General features: G+C 59.4%; 1 protein-coding gene across 4 annotated transcripts in view; it reads left to right on the forward strand.

The window, feature by feature from the left end:
* LINGO1 (leucine rich repeat and Ig domain containing 1) overlaps nt 1-16,770 on the forward strand; it is a 163,180-nt gene extending 146,410 nt beyond the window's left edge. For all 4 annotated transcript variants that reach the window (XM_012735392.2, XM_020286095.2, XM_012735396.2 and 1 more), the window contains one exon: nt 13,958-16,770. In XM_012735392.2, the coding sequence (XP_012590846.1) occupies nt 13,970-15,811 (1,842 nt within the window). In that variant the 5' untranslated portion in view covers nt 13,958-13,969 and the 3' untranslated portion in view covers nt 15,812-16,770. The remainder of the gene's footprint in view (nt 1-13,957) is intronic.
* The last annotated feature ends 2,220 nt before the right edge of the window (nt 16,771-18,990 follow it).

The raw sequence follows: 18,990 nt of genomic DNA on the forward strand, positions 1-18,990 counted from the left end.
GAACCAGCTGAGAAGAGGGAGCCTCCCGCCACCCTCCACACCCTTTTGGCGGTGGGCTGTTGGTTTCCAGCTCCCCAAGGTGCCCAGATGTGTCCCTCTGGGCGGATCCCACTTTGAGGGGGAGGGTGGGACTGGCCAGCATGCCATCCCTCCTGGTCCTTGCTGGGATCACAGCAGCCCATCCAGCCCTGGCTATGCCGGCACCTCCTCTTTGTTCTCAGAGGCCCTGGGGTCAGGGTGTGGGAGGAGGGACATCTTGGAAGGATGGGAACAGCTCTGCCCCGGTTGGGTGGGAGTGCAGGTGACCCTGAGGTGGGGGCAGTCCCATCTGGGCAAGCCCCTTCCTGCCAGCCCAGCTTCCCCTCAGTCCTCCTCTGCTTGGCTTGGGCAACCAGAGGGCACTCAGCCCAGCCTGGCCCATGGCTCCAAGCTCAGCCCTGCTGGTCATTATGCCAGTGGCTCGGGCACTGGGGCCTCCTGCGCCTGGGGAGGATGGGCCAGGTGCCGCCAAGGAGAGCCTGGGGCTTCCCCAGGCCCAGCCAGGAACAGGAGCGCTGGTGAGGAAGGAGTGCCAGTGGCTCCCAGCCCCTTTGTCCTTGTGCAGGCCGGGAGGGGCTCAAAGTCCTCATGCCTCTAGGAATGTGCTAGCACCTGGTCCAGTGGGACAGTGTGACTGTCCTTCCTGCTTTCTACAGGCTGCCTGAGACAGGAGGGAGGGTTTGGGTGGCAGAGGGAAGAAGCCAAGAACTCCTTGGAACCATGCTGAAAGAGGGCACAGACTCAGGCTCCCAGCAGCACCCAGCTGCCCCTCCTGGAGGGGGCGTACAAAGGCAGGGACAGGCCTCCTGTGGCATCTCTTGTTGTTTCTGCCCCCATCCCCACCCCTGCCAATTTAAGTGTGAGATGGGCACTGGGTAGGGCTTGGTTAAGGCTGCAGTGCTCCCAGGGCCTGGAGTTAGAGTGGGTCCCACATCAAAGGAACCAGCTTTTAGGGGGATGGGTGTGTGCTCAAGGCTGAGGTCCTGGCTTGCAGGCTGAGGGGCCCTGTATGACTGGAAGGGAGGTGGAGAGACCACTCTGCTCCTTGCAATAGTCCTCTTTGATCCTGGGGACCATTTTCCCCATCCCCTGCCTCTGAGCACCGATTTTTCCTTTACTGGGCACTGTTTTCTGAAATTCAGAAATCCAGAGGGACACCCCCCGCCAAAAAAAAAAAAAAAAAAATCTCTTATGGAGGTGGGCTGCTGTCCAGCATGAAGCCAGACAGGTCTCTGGGACCAGTGATGGCTCACGTGGTGCTGCTGTGCAGGGACCCAGGAAGCAAGTTTCCAGAGGACATTCAGGGGCTGGGTGCATTGCTGTTGAGAGATGAGGCGGTGACTTGTGCAGGTCCCGGGAGGGCTGAGGCAGTGTGTCGGGTGGAGGGCAGAAGAAGCGCAGCCAGGAGGGCAGAAGAAGCAAGGGCCAGGGAGAGGAGGCAGTAGGTGGTGGTGGTTTCAGAGTCAGGGCCTTGGTTTGCTGGCTGGAGTCTCTTGATCTAGCTGTCCTGTGTGTGCCACTCTGTGGAAGGATGGTGGCCTTCCCGCCCCAGGCTCCCTGCCCCTGAAGGTTAGCCAGTGGCAGCTCCCTGTTCTGTCCCCACCAGTTCCTCCACATGTCCCCCATCCTCACATGGCTTGGTCCTACGTCCTTGCCCAAAAGGCTCTCTCTGACTGCTCCAAGTCACGTGGTCCTCCTCCTGTGCACCCACACCATAAAATCACACTGGTTTGCACCTGACATTTACCAGCCCATTCATTCCTGCATTTGTCCTACATGTCCTGGCTGAGCTGCTGCCCTGCTCTGGGCTAGGCCCTCCCGTGGCTCCCATGGGTCACCTTTAACACCCTGGGCAACTCCAGTACCCTTAGTTTGGGCTCCTCTGCCTGTTCCTGGGCACGGGGCAGACACTGGGAGGCACCAGGGAGCAGATGTTGGCTAGGTGGCAAGAACTACCTTGGTGGGGGCACATGTCTTAAGCCTGCATGGATGGACAGAGCTAGGTGACATCAAAAATGCCCAGGTAGGGTACTGAGTAGCCCACATAGGCACTGAGAAGGGTGGAAATTCTCCCTGGGGGCCGAGGCAGTCAGGGGTCCTCTAAGAACAGAGGGAGACCGACTGAGTCCTGAGGAAGCAGCAGACTTTGCAGAGACACAGAAAGCAGGGGATTCCAGGACCAGGGAAGGTTCTTGGCAGAAAGAGTGAGGGTGACAGTGGTGTCTGCCTCTACGGAGGCCATAGGGATGCAGTGTGCTGGCGCATGCAAGACATTTAGGGTAGTGCCTGGTGTACAGTAAGCTCTTAATGGAAGCCAGCTATTCATAGTGTGCCAGTGTTGTGCTCGCACTCTTATCCTTGTAGGCGGTAGGCACAGAGATTCGATTTTTATACCTGAGAAGACAGAGCCAGAGTGGTGGATCGGCTTGTGCAGTGCTCAGTCAGAACGCCTCCCTCCTGGCCTCTGGGCTGGGGCTCTAGCTCACTGATCCAGCCTGGCCTGGTAAGTAATTAATCGATGTGTTTCATATTAATAGTAATAGCAGTAGTATTCTAATGAGCGCCATGACCCTATTCTCCAGCTCAAACTCTGGCGCTTTAATGACGGAATGTCCACTTCTCCATGCCCCATCCCTTGGCTTCCATTTCTGAGGCAGTGGCTACCATAAATTATGTATTTAATGTTCTCTTGCCTCTTTAAAATCATATATTTTAATATATAGAAATTGTTCAGTTTTAGTTATTTTTGGAATTCATGAGACGGACATGAACTGTGTACAGCTCTCATCGCCAGGTTCTGAAGCTTCACCTCTGTCGCTGTGAACAGCGCGCATGGCCCATTCGTGTTCACTGGTGTGTAATGTTCCGTGATTTGAACATAGCAGTGTATCTATTGTTCTCCAACCAGTGGGCATTTTGGTTATCTCCCTTTTTTGCTCTTAGAAACAGTGCTGCCATGAACCTTCTGGTCCCATCCATGAGGCAACACGCAGAGTGTCTCTGGGGCGCGTAGCTAGGAGCAGAATTGCTAGGCCACGGGACATGTTCGTGTGCAGCTTTACTAAGAAATGTGGCACAGCACTTTCCAAATTGCTTGGATCCCCCCAGCAGGAGCTGAGCTTCCTGTTACTCCCGGCCCTTCACAGCACGGGGTGTTGCCAGACTTCTTGATTCTTACTGATTGCATGAACGTAAGACGATATTTCGTTATGGTCTTGATGTACAGTTCTAGAATTCAGCGTTTCCGGTGTATGGAGTGGGGCTGAGATGGGCAGCAGCCAGTGTGTATTGGGTGCGCAGTAAGTGGTTGTTCCCACCGCACCTCAGTTTCCCCAGTGGTGGGGATGCTGTCTGTGCAAGCCCAGAGCTCAGGACTGGGTGAGAGCAATCGGGGAGGACTCCCCAAGTTAGCAGGAATGAAAGAGGAGCAAGGAGGAGGGCTGAAGTGTCTGCACATTTAAAACAAAAAGAGGACAGCAAATTCCAGGAACCCCAGTGGCTCTGCTCACCCCAGGATGGGAAGGCGTGATCCTAGCTTGGGAGGCAGAGGGAGCCTGTGTTTCATTATTTTAACACCCCCGGTTCCTGCACAGCCCCTGAAAACTCCGCCTCTACACCTGGCACATGGCATGTGGCCTGGCACTGGGGAGTGCTGACTGTGAGTTTGGTGACCCAGGGAATGAACACTGGATGGAACAAATGTGTGTTCGTGCCTTCTCCATGCCCACTTCCTTAGGGAGTCTTCTCCGATTGCTCTTGCCCATGGAGAGGGTGAGGGGTGGTGGAGCAAGGTGCCTCCTGGACATTTGCAGGGCCCCTACCCACAAGGCCATCAAGCCCTTGCCTGTCCAGAGGGGCCGAGGAGCTGGGTGCTGGCAGGCTTGTGTGGAGTGGCTCTCTCTGCCAGCCTCGTGCACCAACGACTGGCTCCATGCTGCCTTCCCCGCCCGGGCCTGGGCCCCTGGAGCTGGTTAAAGACGAGCGCCGGGGCTGGTGGAATAATTATGCCTGTTTCATGTGACACCCAAATTGATTGCCACCAGGGTGACATTACCAGGGCATTGTTCCTCGTCTCCAACCTCTTATTACATGTTATTAGGGTGTGTGGTGTGTGTGTGTTTTTCTATTTTTTCCCATTTCAGGGAATTAATCTCTCTGCCACCTCCTCTGCTTCCCTCTGCAGAGAACCTGCTCTCGGCTCTGGGAATGGGTAGGGGCCTGGCCAGCACGCTGCTCTGCCTGGCTGGTACAGGGCTGCCGGTGCACTGGGGGGCTGGCCATGTCAAGTCCCTTTACTTGGATGCAAGACAGGGGAATCTCAGAGCTGAGAGGGGATACTGAGGTGTGGATCTCAGCAGAGGTGTCTTCCGGCAGTGTCCTTTGTCTATGGTCTTTGCTTGCATGCCTCTCCTAATGGGCTGCTTACTTACTACCAAAGTGGATCTTCCATCTTGAACCATCTGATCTTCTTCCAACTGATTCCTCATGTTGAGCTGAACGGGCCTCCCCTGTGACTCCACCCATGGGTCTTGGTTCTGCTCCCTGGGCCTGCAGTGGGTCCTTTGCACCCTTAGCCTTGATACACTCCTTAGAGATCTACAGAGGTGCCAGTCCCTCTCCCCCACCACCCCAGCATGCGCTTCTCATGAACGGGCACTGGTGACGGCACCAGTGGTGCCTAATCAAGGAACAACACCTGTATGTGTCTGACCAGAAGGTCCATCCCCTCCTTGATACTGAACTCAGGTTACCAGGTTGGAAAACTGGGATTCAGCAAGGGGTTGGCCAAGACTCAACTGAGCAGAGAGGGCTTTGAGCAGCCAGTGCTGGGAGAAGGCCAGTGTTTGCAGTTGTAGTCTGCCTGTCCATGTTTAGGTAGCTTGCTGGCCCCTGGTTGTGATGTGTTGGGGCATTGTTTTTAAATCTTTTCCCCCTTTGAGGCAGCAGTAACCCAAACCTTCACCAGCCCCTGACCTAGCCCCGCCATGGGGGTGGCACGGGACCCTCGCCTGACATTGAGGAGAAAAGGTGGCTCCAGTGGGGAGGCTGGGGTTCTTCCTAGGCCTGGCCCTGAACTGCTGTGGGACCTTGGACAAGTTCCTGATGCTGGCCGGGCGGTGGCTCAGGCCTGTCATCCCAGCACTCTGGGAGGCCGAGGCGGGCGGATTGCTCAAGGTCAGGAGTTGGAAACCAGCCTGAGCAAGAGCGAGACCCGTCTCTACTATAAATAGAAGAAATTAGCCGGGCTTGGTGGCATGTGCCTGTAGTCCCAGCTACTGGGGAGGCTGAGGCAGGAGGATCGCTTGAGCCCATGAGTTTGAGGTTGCTGTGAGCTAGGCTGATGCCGTGGCACTCTAGCCCAGGCAACAGAGCAGGAGTCTGTCTCAAAAAAAAAAAAAAAGTCCCTGATTCTCCTGGGCCTCAGTTTCCACATCTGTGTGATGGTCTCTAAGGTTATCATGCCTTTGAAGTCAGGCCAGCTCAGGACCTTGGGCAGATGAACTAAAAGCTCAGAGCCTCAGTTTCTTTATGAGTAAAGTAGGGTTAATGTAGGGTGTTGGCAGGGTCATCTGCAGAGCCCTTGGTGTGTGTGCTCCAGGTGGATGTCTCTGCCCTCTCCCCTCCCTGCACTCTGCCCCCAGGCCGTGAGGGTGGGGCGAGGTCTGCTGTGGCTTTTCCAAGCTGAGAGTGAAGCTGCTTGCCCCAGACCGTGCAGCTCAGCAGGCCCTGCACCTGCAGCAGAGAGAGGCAGTGCACAAGAGTGGTCCGGTGACCTGGGCTCTAACTGCCTCAGGCCTGGTGCCAGCCCTGCCACTTACCACTGTGAGACTTTGGGCAAGTTGCGTCCCTCTCTATGCCTCAGTCCTCTAATCAGTACAGCAGGGATAATAATACCAACCTCAGAGGGTTATTGTGACGATCAGACAAGTGCATGCCTGGTGTGTGGTCAGTGCTGTGTTCGTGCCAGCTGCTTTTTTTAGCAAGGCACTGTAGGGGAGTGACGGGGAGCATGGACTCTGGAGCCACACTGTGGGTTTCAGCTCATGCTTCCTTTGTGACCTTGAGCAAGTTGCAGAACCTCTTTGTGTTTCTGTTTCTTCCATCTGCAAAATGGGGATAATGACAGTCTCCTCGCAGCCAGCCGGGTTGTTGTGTGATCAAATGAATTTCTGCATACAAAGTGCTTGCAATGACGCCTGGCATACCAAAGGCCCTCCACTAGGGTTTTCCAGTCCTCCTTACCATTGTCATTATGTTTATTAGAGCTCTGGCTAATCCCAAATCCCATGCTAGTCCCGCCACTCCCTGCAGCTCCCCACTGCCACACCCCCGCCTGTGACCCCCACACACACATGGCAAGCCAAGGCCTACGGCTCTCCCAGGGGGTGCAGGCTGGTTCCCAGGCCTGAGCCATTCCCAGGGTAGAGGAGCCTGGGGGCTGGGGCAGGTGGGAGGGGTCCCCTGGGGACTCCAGGAAGGCAGGAGAGTATGAGTGGGGATGAGATAGGAATGTCCCAAGTGGCCACTGGCCTAGGCAGGGGATGGGGCCAGAGGCTTTGAGAGGTGTCTTCCTGTCCCTGAGAACCTGGGTTGGCATCTCAAGACGTGAGATAGGCGATATGGGGATGCAGGACCTGGGTTTTCCTTGCCCCGAGGTTACTCCATATAGGCTCTTGCCTTCCCCTCCCCAGCTCTGGGACAGCGCCCATCCAAGTGGGGGTGCCATCTGCTCAGGTGGGCCCAGCACAGGCAACCCTGTGAAGGGGCGGCAGGGCACAGACTGGCCCAGGACACCCCCCTCCCCTCCAAGGTCACACAGCAGGGCAGGGACGCCCATGCAGGAGCCCAGGCCTCAGCCTTTTCCTCACCTAGAATGAGCCCCCGCTAGGCCCAGCTTGGCTGCTGCTCCCTGCCACTCCTAGAGGGCAGAGCCTATATATAGAAGCCTTTAAACACTAAGATGCTCTGACAATTAAAATTCATAATTTATCCCACAAATGGCCTGGGGCTGCGGGCTGGCGGGAGGCTGGCAGCTCCTGTGACGGCCACGCTCTGGCAGGGTGGGCGGTGGGCGGGCAGGGGCACCCTCTCTCAAGTGCAAGGGGCCGGTGCTTGCCCAGGGCATCCAGGGGTGCCTGGCAGCCACCTGATGAGGACAGCGGAGTCCAGGGAGCACAATCGGCGAGGGTTGAGCTGGGAGAGCGGCTGTGGAGGAGGGCAGCTGCACACACGCCCACTCTGGCCAGCGCACACCCGGCGCCGGCAACTCTTTGCCAGCACCAAGAGCTAAAGGAAAATAAAGAATTATACACGACAAAGGACATGACCTCAATTTTCTTCCAGGTTGATTTTCCTCTCCCCATGGGGGCAGCTGGAGGAGGAGGAGGAGGAGAGGGCAGGCAAAGGCGGGCCAGCCTAGAGGAGCCGGGCGGACACTGCCAGCGCCTCAGTGGGCCTGGGCCTCCCCGGCAGGAGCTCAGCCTGGGCGCTGCCCTCTCGGGCGGTCTGCCTCCCCTCCCCATGTGCGAGGCAGCCCTGCTCCCCGGCTCTGCTGGATCAGACTGGCCAGGACAGGTGTCAGCCCCGGAAAGCCAGAAAGGAGAGTCTTTAAAAGGAGTCCGGGGACTGGGGCAGGTTTGGGGCAGGAGAGAAGCCGGTAGGAGTCCCAGGGTGCTCTCACATTGGCCGGGCCACATGCCACCTCCCAGTGCCGCTCCCTCTGCTGAAGACACCGGAGAGCCCTCCCGTTCTCTCCTGTTCGCATGCCCGTCCCCTGACGGCTCTCACTCTCGTGGCCCCTTTGCCAGACGCGGCGCGGGTGCCGTACAGGGGGGCTCTCGATCTGGCGCCTGACAGGAGGCTGCGGAGGCTCCCACAGAGGCAGGGAGAGAAGCACGCCAGCAGTGCTGGTCAGAGGGGCTGAGACCCGCAGGGACCGGCAGAAGCTGCTCCTTCCTGGGGCTTGAGAAGAGCTGCTCGGGGCGGGGCTCTGAGCCAGGTGCTGTGGGCGCGTGGCCATTGCAGTGGGAGAAAGGACCGGGTTGGGGCGACCACTGGAGTCCTTTCTAAATGGCCCCTTGGCCCAGCTGGCTCTGGGCAGCGGCACTTCCTCCGGCCGCTTTGTCATTTCATAAACTGGACTAGCAGCATTCTGGAGCCACAGTAAGAAGGGACTGCAGGCAGGCAGGCAGGCAGGGACTGGGGAACAGGGCAGGTCACAGGGACTCCAGGCCTTGCCCTGCGTCTGTGCTTTGGTGACCCGGCGGGAGTCCCTTCGCCTCTGAGTCTCAGCCCCCAGCAGGCCCAACGCTCCACCTGCAACGTGGAGGGAGCTCAGGTCCGCGGGGTGAGCCCCGCACGGTCCTCTTTTCCCCAACTTCGGGCCCCTCCGCCTGCCCCCAGCCCAGTCTTCCTCCTGCTCCCCCTTGGCCTTTCCTGCCTCCATCTCACCTCCGTTGTCTGCTGTCTCACCCACCTGTGTCTCCTGTGTGTCTCTGTCTCTCCGTTTCTGCCGCCTTCTCCCTCTCCTGCTCTGCTGGTCCCTTCCTGGCGGGGCTGGGCAGGCCCTCGCGGGCTGTCTGAAGCCCTCGGGCCCTCCCAGGCCTGCCTGCCGTCCCTCCTCAGACCCAGCCACCGCCCGGCAGCCATCTGGGCGAGACGAGACCACGCACACCCACCCACTTCCCAGCGCGGGGCCGCCAGGCCACGCAGCCAGGCTGAGGACTGGAGGCCGTGGCTCGGAGGCGCAGGCCGCAGCCTTCGTGGAGTGGTGCCTCCACGCTGGACGCCGTGCCTGTTCGTGGGGATCCCTGCGTCCCTGCGGAGCGCTGAGTGGGAGCACCATGAAATATCGATACTGTGAACCTAAAATAACTAAACCCGCCATCCTGCGCCGCAGCCAGCCCCAAATTAGGTGAGATTCAAGCATAGGCAGCAGCCGCAGGCCCTGGAGAGGGACGGCAGGAGGACGGGACGCCGGTGTGTTTGGCAGGCCACTTTCTGACGGCTGGGGAGAGGCATTGTCAGGTTTTGGAGGCAGGACACTGGGGTGTAGCTGAGGGCTAGTGCCCTCCCTCAGCCCTGGGGCCTCGCCCTGGCGCTGCCCTGACACGCCAGCCCCTCCCCTGGACCGCCAAGCTCCAGGAGAAGTCCCCTCCACACCAGGCAGCTCCTGGGGCAGGCAGCGGCCGGGAGAAGAGCTCTGCCACCTGCTAGCTTTGTGGCTTAGGCCCAAGGCAAGTGAATTCCCTTTTCAGAGCCTCAGTTTTTCTCATCTGTAAAATGGATGAGAAATACCTCTTTTGAATGCTGGTGTGTGGGATTCTGAGACAATGTGTATGGCCCATAGCAGGGGCTCTTCAAATGTTAGTCCCGCCCCTTTTCTGAAAGTTAGTCCCTCCCCTTTTCTTGAAATGTTAGTCCCTCCCCTTTTCTGAAAGTTAGTCCCTTCCCTTTTCTTGAAATGTTGGTCCCTCCCCTTTTCTGAAAGTTAGTCCCTCCCCTTTTTTTGAAATGTTAGTCCCTCCCCTTCAAAAGTTAGTCCCTCCCCTTTTCTTGAAATGTTAGTCCCTCCCCTTTTCTTGAAATGTTAGTCCCTCGCCTTTTCTTCAAAAGTTAGTCCCTCCCCTTTTCTTGAAATGTTAGTCCCTCCCCTTTTCTTCAAATGTTAGTCCCTCCCCTTTTCTTCAAATGTTAGTCCCTCCCCTTTTCAGAAAGAGGGTGGGCCTGGCTGGGTGCTGGGAGGTAGGCGCACCCTTTGCCCCCGGGATGCTGTCTTACGGGACAGAATGACCTCTGACCCCCCTCAGTGGTTCTCGAACCTGCTCATGGGCAGTTCTCCTTCCTTCTCCATCAGTCTCCCTCCCCAGCCCTGAGCCTTGTAGGGACACTCTGAATGTGATGTCCCAGTCAGGGCAGCCAGCCAACCTGGGGCCACCCTCAAATAGATCCTTCCAGCCCTGGCAGAACTGCAATCTGGGGCCAGAACTGCCCCCCACACACCCTTTTACTCCCAACCAGGTTTGAGGTGCTGACTTTCCAGCTGGGGAGAGCCTAGTTTCTGTGGTGGCTCCCTCAGGGACCTGGAATCTCGCCCTCCCTGTGCAGCGGGGAAGCGAGCATTGCGGACGCTGGCCGGCCGCGTGGCGGGCTGGCCACAGGGACTGCACCTGTCGAGGGGCACCCTCTGAGCCAGGGGAGCTGCCCTGGGGGCAGGAGTGAGGGTGTGGTGTGGCTGGCGGCCTGCCTGGTTCCACTGCAGGGCAGCTCAGAGCCTGGGGCTTGCCCAACTCTGCAGCGTGCCCGACGGCTTGGCTGCCGCTGCGCTGAGGGCTCTGGCTGCCGCAGGCCTGTGTGCCCGGGCACAGCACTCCCCCGCCTGCCCACCTGCCTGCCCTTGGTGTTTATTTCCTTTGTATTTATTGGTCCAATTTTTAAGCTCACCGTTATGGAAAGCCCTTTAGGGGACAAGGATCCAAAATAAAACACTGATTAAAATGCATAAAACACCTCTTCTTGGCGATCGCAAGAGTGGCCAGCAGGACTAACGGTGCTAGAATGGCAGAAGCAGCACATTGCCCACTCAGCAGTTTGTGTGACCCCTTGGACGTGACCCTGCCAGCATCCCTAGATGACAGGGACACATGGGGGTGTGAAGCCAGGATATTAGGCCTAATATGCTGTGCTCTTGCTGTGTCAGCTTGGGCAAGCAACCTACCCTCTCTGGGCCTCAGTTTCTCCACATTTCAGGACAGCACGTGTAAAAGGCAGGGCAGGAGGCAATTCATAAGATGTGTCCTCCCACAGCTAGCGTGGCCCCATGGAGCATGGCCCATGGCTCTGGGTCCTCCAGGCTTGGAGGCGGCAGCTGGAGAGGGCACGGCTGGCCAGCTTTCCACCAGCACCCTCAGCTCCCGGACCGCTCACTGCAGTGGGCCTGCTCCAGGCTCAGCTCCGTCAGAAGCTACAGAAACTCATCCCTGCAAAAACTCACTCACGCACACACACTGCTTTCAAAGAACATTCACTGGCCAGGTATGGTGGCTCACGCCTGTAATCCTAGCACTCTGGGAGGCCAAGGCGGGAGGATCATTTGAGCTCAGAAGTTCAAGACCAGCCTGAGCAAGAGCGAGACCCCATCTCTACTAAAAATAGAAATTAGCTGGACAATTAAAATGTGTGTGTGTGTGTGTATACACATATATATATATATATATATATATATATATATATATAAAATTAGCCGGGCATGGTAGCGCGTGTCTGTAGTCCCAGCTACTCCAGAGGCTGAGGCAGGAAGATCGCTTGAGCCCAGGAGTTGGAGGTTGCTGTGAGCTAGGCTGATGCCACAGCACTCTAGCCCAGGCAACAGAGTGAGACTGTTTCGAAAAAGAAAAGGAAACATTCACTGAGGTCTGTTCTGTGCCACACCTTGCTCTGAGGCTAGAGACACTGTCTGCCGTAGGCACCTCACCCTCCAGTAATAAGACAAATGTACCCATGAGGTGCCCGTGACTGACCCCTGCTTAAACATACACGACAGGAGAGGTGCCAAGTGCTGAGGTTGGGAGGCATGTTTCCCTCTTGGCTTAGGCCAGGTCACTAGAAAGCTCTCTCTTTTAGTCATTATGCAGGACTTTGTATCATTCTTTCCTGACTGGCTTCCCTTCTTTACCTTTTATCTCCTTATCATCCTATAGCATAAATTTTCAGTCATGTGGCTCAAAGCCCTTTGGGAATGAGGTATGCTGCACACCAATTACACAGTATCACTGCTAATACGAATAAAGTGGCTTCGGCATTATGGGCAAGAGATGATATCTGATGGAGTAGGTCAAGGATGGCTTCGTGGAGGAGGTAGCCTTTGGGGTAGAAGGCCACAAAGCTCCAGAAGGAGCTGGCTTAGAGGCAGGAACGTGTGGGACAAGTGGGGGCACCGGGTGGCCTTGCTGGGGGCTGTGGTGGAAGAGGAGGTAGATGGGTAGGTTGAGGCCAGGTGGCAGCAGCCAGAATCACATGTGGATAAGGGGCTTCCCCACATCTCAGGGGGGCCCGCGTCCCCATGAGCCCCCTCATTCCTTAGCTGCCTCCAGCAGCTCCTGTCCCGCCGCCGGCCGGCCCAGTCACTTGCTGATCCCCATCAGGATGTTTGCATCTCTGGCGGGCACCGGCGCGTGTGGCTGTGGAAGCTAGGCTGGCCGCGGGGGGCGGGGAGAGGTGGCCCGAGGAGTCTGGGTGGGGAGGACGAAAGGGGCCGAGGGAGGGTCAGCGGGGACAAAGCCCTGGGGGTGACAAAAACCTTGCAGATTCCATAATATGTCAGTGACACCCTGAGCCCTCTCTGGTTAATCAGTCAGTTAGTCGATCAACAACCAGGAAGTGCCTGTCAGGCCTGAGAGAGGGGCAGAAAGTGTGAGGCGCCCTTGGTCTGACAGACCAGAGCTCCTGTCCCAGCTCTGCCCCCACGCCGCCGAGGGTCCTGGGGCAGCCACACGTCTCCAAGCCCCAGCTGCCGTGATGGCTGCCGTGTGGACGGCTGTGGCCGTGGAAACAAGCTGCGTGGAGGCGTGGGGGGCTGGGAGGTTGGGAGAAGGCCCTGAGTGGGGCAGAGAAGTGGGACATGCCCCCCAGAGACCGCGAGCTCCGGGGGTCCAGACCAGCCCTCCCACCCGCGGGTGGACAGGGACAGGGAGGCGGGGCAGGCAGGGAGGCGGTCTGGGGGCGGGAGTGCAGGGAGGCCGGCTCACTCGTGCCACTCCACCTGCAGCCCCCGCCCTCCTGCCACGACTTCCTGTCACCACCCCCAAGTCCTGCGTGGCTTCAGGGCCCAGCTTGCGCTTTTGCGCCTCCCGTCCTCAACCCTGCCGTGTGGACAGGCACCTCAGGGTGGCCTAGGCTTTCCTGGGCTGTGGGAGGCTGACTAGCGGCCACACGGAGCCCTGGGCCCAGGTGGCTGGGACCCTGAAAGGCAGAGGCTCGAGGGCCTTTCGAGGGGGCGCATGCTTCCTTCTGGGACCAGAACAAGCGTCTCAGAGCAGTGGGCTTAAGTTAGGCTGGGAGGGGGCATTTCAACAGCCGGGTGGGCGGTGTTCCGGGAGGAGAGCCCCGCAGGAGCCAAGGCTGGGGGCAGCGAGCGTCTCTGGTCTGGCCCGGAGCTCAGGAGTCTGCACCCAGGCAGCCCTGGGCCCCAGAGGAAGGGAGGAGTCAGACCCACAGGGTGGCCAGGTAGGATTTGCAGGGGAAGGGGGAGGTGGCTTCAGGGCAGGGCTTTCTGGAGGAGGGGCCTCCAGCCACCTGGGAACCCCAGCAGGGAGCAGAGCGTACCACTGGGCTTGCTGACTGCCCAGGACTCTTGGGCTGCAGGCCCAGCCGTGGTGGTGGGTAGCGCACATAGTCAGCACCTGGGGGAGCTCAGGACTGAAGGCTGAGTGGTAGGGTCCCAGCAGCCTGGAAGCCCTTGCCCTGCAGGCGGGGCGGGGCACCAGCTGCTCTCCGAAGCCTCCTCTGGCGTTCCCTGGGGCCTGGGCCCTCGAGCCCTTCAGTCCCTCAGTGAGCCCAGGGCGGCCAGCCCGGCTTCATCCCTGATGGCAGCAGGGGAGCTGAGGCTCGGTAGGGGCGCCTGGAGTCACACAGCCGGAATGTAAGGGAGGTGGCGCCAGTGCCCCAGGCTCCTCTGGGGTGGCCCGCCCTTCCCTGAACCCCCATCCCAGGGCTGCCGGAGGGTCCTCTGGGAAGACTGGGCAGGGTGAGAGGCAGGGAGTGCGCAGCAGGGGTGGCGGGGCCCTCTGGCCTGGGCATGTGGACCCCTCCCTCCTCCCCGTCTGTGGCAGGGTCATCGGGACAGGCGGGAGGGCCCTGGTGGGGTCCCAGCCACCTGCCCTCTGACAGCGGCGCTGCCCTGTGCTTGCCCCTGCTGCAGGTGAGCGAGAGGATGCCGCCGGGGGCGAGGAGCGCGCCCAGCCCCCTCCTGGCCTGCTGGCAGCCCATCCTCCTGCTGGTGCTGGGCTCGGTGCTGTCGGGCTCTGCCTCGGGCTGCCCGCCCCGCTGCGAGTGCTCCGCCCAGGACCGCGCCGTGCTCTGTCACCGAAAGCGCTTCGTGGCTGTGCCGGAGGGCATCCCCACCGAGACTCGCCTGCTGGACCTGGGTAAGAACCGCATCAAGACGCTCAACCAGGACGAGTTCGCCAGCTTCCCGCACCTGGAGGAGCTGGAGCTCAACGAGAACGTCGTGAGCGCCGTGGAGCCCGGCGCCTTCAACAACCTCTTCAACCTCCGCACGCTGGGCCTCCGCAGCAACCGCCTGAAGCTCATCCCGCTGGGCGTCTTCACCGGCCTCAGCAACCTGACCAAGCTGGACATCAGCGAGAACAAGATTGTCATCCTGCTGGACTACATGTTCCAGGACCTGTACAACCTCAAGTCGCTGGAGGTCGGCGACAACGACCTCGTGTACATCTCCCACCGCGCCTTCAGCGGCCTCAACAGCCTGGAGCAGCTGACCCTGGAGAAGTGCAACCTGACCTCCATCCCCACCGAAGCGCTGTCCCACCTGCACGGTCTCCTCGTCCTGAGGCTCCGGCACCTCAGCATCAACGCCATCCGGGACTACTCCTTCAAGAGGTTGTACCGGCTCAAGGTCCTAGAAATCTCCCACTGGCCCTACTTGGACACCATGACACCCAACTGCCTCTACGGCCTCAACCTGACGTCCCTGTCCATCACCCACTGCAATCTAACTGCCGTGCCCTACCTGGCCGTGCGCCACCTGGTCTATCTCCGCTTCCTCAACCTCTCCTACAACCCCATCGGCACCATCGAGGGCTCCATGCTGCACGAGCTGCTGCGGCTGCAGGAGATCCAGCTGGTGGGCGGGCAGCTGGCCGTGGTGGAGCCCTACGCCTTCCGCGGCCTCAACTACCTGCGCGTGCTCAATGTCTCCAGCAACCAGCTGACCACCCTGGAGGAGTCGGCCTTCCACTCGGTGGGCAACCTGGAGACGCTCATCCTGGACTCCAACCCACTGGCCTGCGACTGCCGGCTCCTGTGGGTGTTCCGGCGCCGCTGGCGGCTCAACTTCAACCGGCAGCAGCCTACGTGCGCCACGCCTGAGTTCGTCCAGGGCAAGGAGTTCAAGGACTTCCCCGACGTGCTGCTGCCCAACTACTTCACCTGCCGCCGAGCCCGTATCCGGGACCGCAAGGCCCAGCAGGTGTTTGTGGACGAGGGCCACACGGTGCAGTTCGTGTGCCGTGCAGACGGCGACCCGCCACCTGCCATCCTCTGGCTCTCGCCCCGCAAGCACCTGGTCTCAGCCAAGAGCAACGGGCGGCTTACAGTCTTCCCCGATGGCACGCTGGAGGTGCGCTACGCCCAGATCCAGGACAACGGCACGTACCTGTGCATCGCCGCCAATGCGGGCGGCAACGACTCCATGCCCGCCCACCTGCACGTGCGCAGCTACTCTCCCGACTGGCCCCACCAGCCCAACAAGACCTTCGCCTTCATCTCCAACCAGCCGGGCGAGGGAGAGGCCAACAGCACCCGCGCCACCGTGCCTTTCCCCTTTGACATCAAGACCCTCATCATCGCCACCACCATGGGCTTCATCTCTTTCCTGGGTGTCGTCCTCTTCTGCCTGGTGCTGCTGTTCCTCTGGAGCCGGGGCAAGGGCAACACGAAGCACAACATCGAGATCGAGTACGTGCCCCGGAAGTCAGATGCAGGCATCAGCTCCGCCGACGCGCCCCGCAAGTTCAACATGAAGATGATATGAGGACGGGCGGGGGGCAGGGACCCCCGGGCGGCCGGGCAGGGGAAGGGGCCTGGCCGCCACCCGCTAACTCCCCGTCCTTCCCCTCCTCCATTCCCCTCCACGTGGTCTCTTGCCCCTCCGCCCACCCGTGCTGTCCCACAGCCCTCGCCACCTGCCCTCTTTCTACCAGGACCTCAGAAGTCCAGGCCTGGGACGCCACCTGCACAGGGCGCTCACTGACAGGCTGGAGTTGAAAGCCGGCAGACCGACACGCGGCAGAGTCAATTCAATAAAAAAGTTACGAACTTCCTCTGTAACTTGGGTTTCAATAATTATGGATTTTTATGAAAACTTGAAATAATAAAAAGAGAAAAAAAACTATTTCCTATAGCTAGTCGGAATGCAAACTTTGACGTCCTGATTGCTCCAGGGCCTCTTCCAACTCAGTTTCTTGTTTTTCTCTTCCTCCTCCTTCTTTTCCTCCTTACTCTTCTCTTCCCCTGTGGGGAGGGATCACTCAGGAAAACAGGAAAGGAGGCTCCGGCCCCATTTGCCTGCCCCCGCCAGGATGCCATGGGGCAGGCAGGTGGCGGCCCGGCCCAGACCTGGGCTGGCTGTTTGCAGGGAGCAGGTGGAGGGACAGGGCTGCCAGGCTGCCAGGCAGCACACTGCCAGGGGGTGAGAGCCAGGACTCTGGACAGGGGCTGGGGTCCTCCTGGGGGACAGCACAGCCAGTGGAGAGAGCCAGGGGCCAGAGGTAGGACTGACACCTAGTCTCTGATCCAGCTCTGCTGCTCACTTGCTGTGTGGCCTCAAGTAGGTCATTAGCCTCTCTGGGCCTCAGTCTCCACATCTGTACAAATGGGAACATTACCCCCACCCTGCCTACCTCACAGGGCTGTTGTGAGGGATTGATGAGATGATGTATGTGGAACACCTTGTAACCTGTAAAGCGCTGTGCACACGTGCGGGTGACTGTTCTCATTATGGTCATTGTTATCTTTGTGGGGCTGGGCTGGTGAAGGGACCTCCATGAGGGCAGGGCTGGGGGACCAGGGACCGGGCTGCGGCCAGAGGCATTGGCTGGAGAGATGGGCCCTAGACCCACGGGGAGTCCTGCAGCCTGTGAGCACCAGAGATCCTCCCACCCCTGGGCTGGGAGCCGCCCTAGGGGCTGGAGGCCCCTCAAGTGTTGGCCTGGACCTATACAAGCCTTCTTTCTGTAAGCATTTATTGAACACCTACAGTATGCCGCTTCACACATAAAGTGCCCAGTCAGTGGGGGCAGGAGGCTACCAGACCCAGGTCGCCACCCAGCTTTGCCCTGTCTTCTATCGGGCCGTCCTCTGAGCCTGTCCTGGACTTCCAGGGTTCAGGGTTCGAGGCTGGAATCCACCTGCACATGAGCTTGGCAGGAGGGCCAGACAACGCCTGCCCACCCTCCCCAGCCCATCCCTCCCAAACCACACCTGACGCTCCAAGCTCAGCCCCAGAGAGTGACGCCCCATATAACAGAGTGGGACGTGCCAGGCAGTCACCTTGTCACCTTGGACCTTCCCCAGAGTCAGGGGCCTTGGCTCGGAAAGCTGGGCCGGTGGCTCACCAGCAGCCATGTGCTCCGCACCGCGTCTGTTGGGAGGGAGGCCCAGCGCCGGGGAGGCCGGGTCTTCTCGAGTTCCTCTTTCTCCCTGGGGACCCCTTGGATTCTGCCCCACAGTTGGCCCAGCATGGCCCTGCTCCCCACTTCTCCTCACGCTGGAGGAGAGCCAAGCAGAGCAGGAGCCACGGCACAGACCAGGCTGAACACAGCAGGGAGCACTAGAGAAGTCGGCCCTCAGCGGAAAGAAACTTCCAGCATGCAGCCTTTCCAGTCAGGCTCTTCCCAGGCAGGGCTCGCGGCCCCACCCAAGCTGGCAGGAACGAAGTAGCTGCGCCTAGCACCTTCTAAACCAAGCCTCTGTGGGAGGGCGTGTGGGCAGAGTCCAGCGTGGCGCTGGCACTCACTCATTCATTCGATCTGAAGACATGCCTGAGAGGCTGCTCTGCTTCTGGGTCCCGCTGATGCCGTTTGGCCATGGCTGGGCCAGCCTTTCCTCACCCCCACCCCACGCCCCCGCCACCAACCAGGCCTGTCCCTGGCTCCGGGGAGCGCTCCAGCCCTCTGAACCATGGTGGTATCCCTGGGGAAGAAACGCGATCCTCTCCCCATAGGGTCCTGGAACACGGGGTGCAGAAGGCTGAGGCTCCCCGGAGCAGCCTGGACTGGTGCTTGTGAGGCTGGAGGTGGGTTTGAGTTTGAGCTCCAGTTCTGGTGCTTGCCAGCTGGGTGGGACTGTGACTTCACTCCTCTAGCCTCAGTCTTCGCACCCATAAAATAAAGACGGTCTTACTAGCCTGGGTCGTTAGGAGGATTAAATGAGGGAACACAGGTGTGTTTGTTGAGTGGGGCGGTCCCTGGCACTCAGTGATCCTTCTATGAATGGTAATGGTGATGATAATCCAACTCTAATACGGATGCAGAGGATGAGGACCAGAGAGGGTGGTAGCTTATCAGAAGTCACACAGCTTCAAAGTGACAGAACCAGGGCCTGATTCCAGACTCCTAGAGCCACAGGCTTCTAAACCTGGCTCAGGGCTTCCTAAAGGCACGCCAGGCAGGAGATCACTTTGGGAACACACAGTGCAGGGAGAGGATTCCTAGGGTGTGTGAGTCGCCTGTATGCAATGAGGGGCCAGTGCTGGCATGTGAGGCTTCAGAACCCGGCGGGCCTGCCCACCTCCCAACAGAGACCAGCGCACAGGCCTGCATCCCCCAGCCCTGGAAGCCCCGGTTGGCACTGTCCTCCACAAAAGACAGCTTGTGGGATTGTGACAATCCCTCTGGGATGCCTCAAGGTTCTGGTAAGAGCGTGCGGGTCAGGGGCCAATTTATTCCTGGCTACTGGAAGGAACTGACCCCCTGAGGAAACTCAAGGACACGAGAAGATCATTAGGTTGTTTTCGGATGGGGGAAGAGGGTCAGGCTGGGGGGTGTGAGTGCCCGACCTCAGCAGACTGGGTTGGCCCCAGCAAAGGAGCCTGGGCCTAGGCAGAGCCCAGGCCGGGAGCCAGGAGGCCTGGGTTTGGTCCCGGTGCAGCCTTCCCAGCTGTGTGGCCTTCCTCTGTGGAAGAGGAAATGACGGCCACCGCTGCTAAGAGCC

Source organism: Microcebus murinus, chromosome 6 (genome assembly GCF_040939455.1).
Source record: "Microcebus murinus isolate Inina chromosome 6, M.murinus_Inina_mat1.0, whole genome shotgun sequence".
NCBI classification, from domain to species: domain Eukaryota; kingdom Metazoa; phylum Chordata; class Mammalia; order Primates; family Cheirogaleidae; genus Microcebus; species Microcebus murinus.